This window comes from Parambassis ranga, chromosome 1 (genome assembly GCF_900634625.1).
Source record: "Parambassis ranga chromosome 1, fParRan2.1, whole genome shotgun sequence".
In the NCBI taxonomy this organism is placed as follows: domain Eukaryota; kingdom Metazoa; phylum Chordata; class Actinopteri; family Ambassidae; genus Parambassis; species Parambassis ranga.
Window position 1 is genome coordinate 2042658 of NC_041022.1, and position 6345 is coordinate 2049002.

At 45.3% G+C, this 6345-nt stretch overlaps 1 protein-coding gene across 1 annotated transcript; it reads right to left on the minus strand.

Annotated features, from left to right (window-relative positions):
- Positions 1-262: 262 nt before the first annotated feature.
- Positions 263-4265, minus strand: LOC114445139 (uncharacterized). The gene is made up of 6 exons (XM_028420134.1): positions 4163-4265; positions 3112-4043; positions 2794-2892; positions 2227-2599; positions 667-1986; positions 263-594 (listed from the first exon to the last, which is right to left on the minus strand). The coding sequence occupies exons 1-6, from the start codon at positions 4263-4265 to the stop codon at positions 263-265; spliced, it is 3159 nt and encodes a 1052-aa protein (XP_028275935.1).
- Between the last annotated feature and the right edge of the window lie 2080 nt (positions 4266-6345).

The following is a 6345-nucleotide window of genomic DNA, read 5'->3' on the forward strand; positions in this document are numbered from 1 at the left end:
AAACAAATAAACACACAAACAACAATAAGAACATCTTTAGCATGTGATTAATGGAAATTAAACATTAATTTCAACCCGATTTGTTGAACAAAGTGAAAAAGCTGATTGTGATTTTTTCCATGTACAAAAACGGTGAAACTAAAGAATGTAAAATAATCATTCACAGCTTCAAGTCAACTGGCATCTCTGTACGCTAAGACCGGAACCAAGAACAACGTTAGAAAGACAGAGAGCTGAACACAAAGCACAGTAAAAACCTCCATCATTCTGCCTCATCTCCAGTCACGTCTATATCATTCCTCTCCTCCTCCTCCTCCTCTTCATCTGCAGTCATGTCCACGCCGTTGAGTCCAAACTCACACGCTCGGCCCTGAGGATCCTTTTCTGGTGAGTAAAGCAGAATATCCACCTCCTCTTCCTCCCCTTCCTCCGTCCTGCTGACGTCCTCAGATCCTGACACAGGCGGACCGGTTTTCTCAGGTTTCGGGTTCGGGTCGTGGTCCGGAGCAGCGTTGGTTTCTTGAGGCAGGCGGGTGTTGCTGTGAGGCAGATCTTCATCTTGACTGATGGCAGACTGATGTGAATCTGCTCCACCTGCGCCCAAGAAGACAGGAAAACACTTAAAGACGTCTCACTGCTACAAAGAAACAACAGAGTCTACCATACCTTCATCATGAGTCTTCATCAGCACCCCGCTCTGAAGACGTCTGGCCACGTCTTCCTCATCATTAAACGTGGAACCTGAGTTCTCATTAGCGGAGCTGTTTGTGTCCTCTCTGTGTTTGTGGAGAAGCTGATTGTGATTCTCATCAAGGCTCAAAACGCCCCGATCTTCATCAGTCACCTGCTTGTCTTTGTTCTTGCTTGTGGTTGTTGAGTGCTGTCGTCTGAGGAGCTTTTGAAAGTCCTTCAGAGAGACCATCTTTGGCCGTTTGGGGGTCCTTAGCTTTGTTGTGTCGTCTTTGTTTTCTGCAGCACTCGCAGTGTTCTTCGGCTCCTCCTCACTCGTGCTCCTCTTCCGTTTGTCACACCTCCTGCTCGTTTGTTTCTCCTCCGTCTCCTTCGACACGTCCTCGCCCATCTGCAGCTCACCGTCCTCGTCAACAGGGACGCTCTCTTCCGGTGTTTTTTTCCGTGGTCCTCCGCACGTCCCCGTTGGGAACAGCAGTCCTTGTGTATCTGTAATCTTCGCTCTGTGGATCACAGGTACTAAAAGAGCAGAATTTCCCAGGATGATGTCGCTCGCCAACTCTTTTTTCACAAAGCTTCTGGTCCTGATCCGAGCCTGCTTTGTTCCATCATTACCTCTGCTGGCATTTTTTTGATGACCTGTGCACTTCTTCTTTCTTCTAGGTGCTGCAGCGCCTCCTGCAGGCTCATCTTGTTTACATTTTAAAGCCTCTGTTATCTCCTTGGACTGTAATTGTAGGTCTGCTTCAGAAAATGTTTCTGCACAGGTTCCGACATTTTTGGGATTCTGCTCCACGTGTCCCAGGCATTGCTTGGACCACCAGCTCTGTGATCCGGCGCTAAGGGGAAACGTCAGAGATCCAGGGTTCTCTGAGAGCCAGGGTCGCCTCTGCTGCCATGGTGACTGCTGCTGCTGGAGGTCATTACAGGAGCTACTCAGGTGAAGCTGTTGTGTCGTTACAGATGTGCATGACTCTAAGGGTGAGAGACATGGAGGAAGCCGGAACTCATCCATGCAAGGTAAAGGAAAAGTCTGACCCAGCTGTGTGTCATTTTCATTCACCAGAGGCAAAAGCTGATGAACGTGCTGATCGTCCTGTGAAGGCGCTTGCTGGAATTGTGGGTAATGGAGTTTCTCCTGGCAGCTTATTGCATCGCTTGGCTCCAAAGATCCGTCAGATGAGTCGTACCAAGCCGAGCGCTGCTGCTGCTGCTGCTGCTGGAGCACATCAGAGGGTGGAGCTGAACGACTCTCAGACGTGGGCTGGTTCTGAGCAGCAAAACAACAATGGATACCTGCCGACCAGGTGAAGAGACGACATCAGTTATTCCTGGAATATGGTTCACATTTGTTTTGAATATTTCTACTGGGACAATCAGGCTAAAACTGAGCCAAGGACACACGACAACAGCCATCTGAAATAGTTTTGTCTCCCCTCACTGACGTCTAGCCTCAGCTCTGGTAACGACATGCTGACACATTCCTCATATTAATTTCAATGCGAATTATTTTCAGATATAGATACATACGCGTACCTGTTGCTGATTCATCACTTGGACAGTGATTGCACTGTGCTGCTGAATGCAGCTGACTCTGGCCTGCATCCTCCTCTGTTCCCGGGTCCTGGCACATGCTCGTTGACAGGATGTTCAGACTCATCATGATGTCCTCCAGCAGCTTCCCTATCTGCTCATCAGACTCCTCCGCAGAACCGTGATGCTGGGAGAGCGGCGCCGACTCCGGCTTGTCGGTTTGGTTTGGGGAGAAGGAGACATCGGAGAGCGTCGGCGTGTTGGTGCTCAGGAGCTGCAGTTGGTTGGAGGCAGCAGGCTGGGGGGTCAGCACGTCCGGTTCACGGGACAGGTCGTCGGTGGAGTCAGCATCCGCCTGTGGCCTTCTGGAGCAATCCTATCGAAAGACGAATAACAGGTAACATGATTTATTAAAACACATGTTTGAAGGTGAACGAAGGTTTTTAGAATCACAAATTAATTAATTTATTCAACAGTGCCGCTAAGATCACCGTTTCTGTTTTTTACATGCTGAGTTATTCTGGAACGTTCTCTTATAATAGTTAAAACTTAATAAATAAACAAATTCACCTGTTTCAAGGAGGCGAGAACTGAGAACGTCTCATCTGTGTCCTGCATGCTCACCACCTCCCACGCTTCTCCTTCAGTCCGCTGCCTCCTCAGCTTCACCTGCACAAAAAAAACACACACACACACACACACAGCAATGATGAGCACACAAAAGACAAGCAGGCCACCTACACATGTGTTCTGACAGTCTGAGGGCACCACAAACAGCATAAGCCACAGATGTCATGACGTTTTCTTTCTTTTCTGAGTCCGCAGCACATTTCTGAAGAATGAACACACTCAGTGAAGAGAACTGATTCCAGCTCATTTACTTGTTACCTTCACAGAAATCTGTGTGGTCTCCACCATCTGCTGCATCCGTTCCATCTCAGCCAGGTTCTTTAACCCCACGCTGGCACACACGCCTGTCTTCTCTGTTGTTTCTGCACTTTCCGCTCCTACTGTCTCATCCCCGGTCACCTGTCCCGGCAGCTCTGCATCGCCTCCGTTGTCGCTCACCTCGCCGTTCGTTCCATCGGTCACTCCTGTCCTTTCCCCGACCAATGCCTGTATAATGTCCCCTGACTCAGACAACTCTTGGTAGACACTGTCCTTGTGAGCAAAGCTGAAATCACTGTTAACAGGGAAAGTGACTGCATCTCCGGAGAAAGGGGTGGTTGATGCTGGATTTGAGGATTGAGTTAATGTTGACTCTTCGTCACTGGGAATGGCTGGGCGAGGTGTGGAGGCGTGTGTTGGTGTTGGTTCCAAACAGAAAGCAAGATTCAAACTTTGACATCCAGAGGATTCAGGTTCTGCAGTGGGGGGCTTAGTGTAGCCTGAGCAAATAACAGAAGTGTCTACTGACGTCTCACTCACAGTCTGTGTGCCTACAGAGGCACAACTTCTTTCCTCTCTCCCTCCGACCACATCCACCTGAACTTGAGCGTCCTGCTTCTTCGAGTTCTCGTGCCATTCTCTGCCATTCTCTTTGCAAATTCCAAAACTTTTACAATCCCCCTGCTGCATTCCCTCCTTTACTTCCACATATTTCTGTCCTTCCACAAGGTCTGTGATCCCAAACGCATGTGCTGCAGCCAGCACATCACTCTTCTCTGTGACTCCTTTCACCTCCAGCACACCAGAGTACAGCAATCCAACCAGCTTCACCAAGGTCTTTGCCTTCACGTTGCGGAGCTGGAGCTGGCGCCTTTCCCCAGATGGAGGAAGCGGGCAGGACGACAGCTTCTCAGACAAGTAAGGGCTGAGAGCTGCGAGGACACAGCTGTGGGTTGGGATGGATATACCTTTGTACAAAGAAGAAGAAAACAATGGTCAAACATGTATTTCCATCAGTTAAAATCCATAAAGATCAGGTTTCTGATCTCACCTTCAGTTTGCAGCAGGGTGTCGCAGAACTGGGTGCTCTGTTGTTGTCTCTGCAGCTCCCTAAGTAGCTGCAGCTCATGCTCGGGCCACCAGAACTTCTGCATGTCCACATGAGCGCTGGGCGTAAAAACATGGACACAAGGACACATGAGTAAAACATATGGGTAAAACACCACTACTTTGATCACAAGTCGGCACCAGACTGACACAAGCAGCTCGTCAGTGGGGAAAATATACAGCATGCCGATTTTTTGTTGTCATTTTGTGACTTTGTTTTACTAGTAAACACAGTATGTGCATGTTAGCATTAGCATCTTGTATTGTTATACATGTATTGCTTCGTTTTTTTTTGTGTAATATTATTAGTAATATTAATAGTAAATATGTGTGTCCTCTGTGACACACCGTGCTGCTTTTATTTTGTATTCTGATAGCTAGCAGGTGGCAAATACAGAGCACAGTTAGCCTACTGTCGGGCGATGAATTCACATGAATACACTTCTCGTTACGTACTTTTTGTTTACAATAATAAAGCAGTGTTTTTTTTTTGTTCTAACTGAGCGGTTTCTGGAAGCTGCAGCTATGTTTTCGTTCTTCACAGAGTACAATGAAGCCACTTCCGCCTTGACATTGACGCTCTGACGTTACCCTGCCCGTTGAGGCTAATTAGCCTAAAAGATAACGACATCGTTAGCAAAAAAGAAATAAATAAATAAACACATATATTCAAATAAATCACACCAAACCTCACGGAACCATTCCCAACTAATGGTTTACTAATGCGTTAATGTTTTAAATTTATACTAGAAGCGTCACCTAGCTTAACTAGCGATGTTAGCTAACGGCAGCGCACATTAGCCTGATGCTAACCCTGATTAGCATGCAAAGTCAACTTACCAATATTGTTCTGATGCAGAAGTAGAAGTGTTAAGAACGATTTAAGTTTATTAATCAAGGACACTGGAGGTAAACAAAAGGCTTTAAAGGAGAGATAATTATCATGTGCTCACAACACCCTCACTAGCTGTTGTCGTATGTGGTTGTGTAGCACTGCGCCGTCACAGCGACACCTACAGGCCGCTCTGTCACATGACACCGAGCTCGGACATGGCAGTATTTACATGTTCATCTCATTTATTATTATTTAAAAATAAAAACAACACCACCAAACGCACTGAGAAATCATTTTCTTTTTTATTAAAAACATTATTGCTAGTTACATAAGTCATTCATAAATGAGAATGTGCAACTTTTAAGAGCCAAGGCAAAGAGATTAGGTTGTGTCGTCGACAAACTGATTCCTTCCCATCAGTGTTCCAGTATCTGTTGACTGTGTTGGAGGATTCTAACTTGGTTTGTTTCTCATTAAGACATAAACCATCAAAACATTAAAAAAAACTGATTGCATATGCATTTACCCACAGCACCCAAAACAATTAAACCCAAATCAATATTTAAAAAAAAGAGGAATACATAAAAAAAACATTAAAATTAACAAATATTCTCTTGTATATATAGTTTAAATGTGCTTTTTCTCTCCACTTTAACTAATAAGAAATTCTGGTCTACGCCTCCATACACAGGTTTTCTAATACTAACCCTCGCTCTCCTCGTTTTTTAAGTCAGTCCACTCGTGAAGGCAACTTGTTATTCTGAGAAAATGAGGTGTTTCAATTGGCATGGACAAAAAAACTAATAAAAATAATAAAAGGGAAAAAAAATTATACACATTATAACCCCGTAGTGCTTCTTTTAATCATTCACTCAGTAAGTATCTACATCTCTCTCTGGGCACTAAGAATATGCAGAACGAGCACTGTGCTAAAGAAAAACAGAGAACATCTTCCCAGTACTGTTCTGTAGCGTTAAAGCCAGGCAGGCCACTGGGTCTGTGATGCTGTAAAATATACAGAACTCAAGAGTTTTTTTTACCTTTTAAAAAAAAAACAGAAAACAATTCCACAAACAAGATTTACTCCTATTAACACTTTCACAGAAAACTGCTGAGTTCTATCCACACACACACCCATCAGGCCCGCCCTGAATGAACGAGGCACTCCAGTTATCCCACCGCCAGAGACAGACATGTATGTACACATTCATAAGATTACAGACCTGCAGATACAAAAGAGATGCACCCACTGATATCTCCCAGGAATTACCAAGATTACATTAAACTCTTCA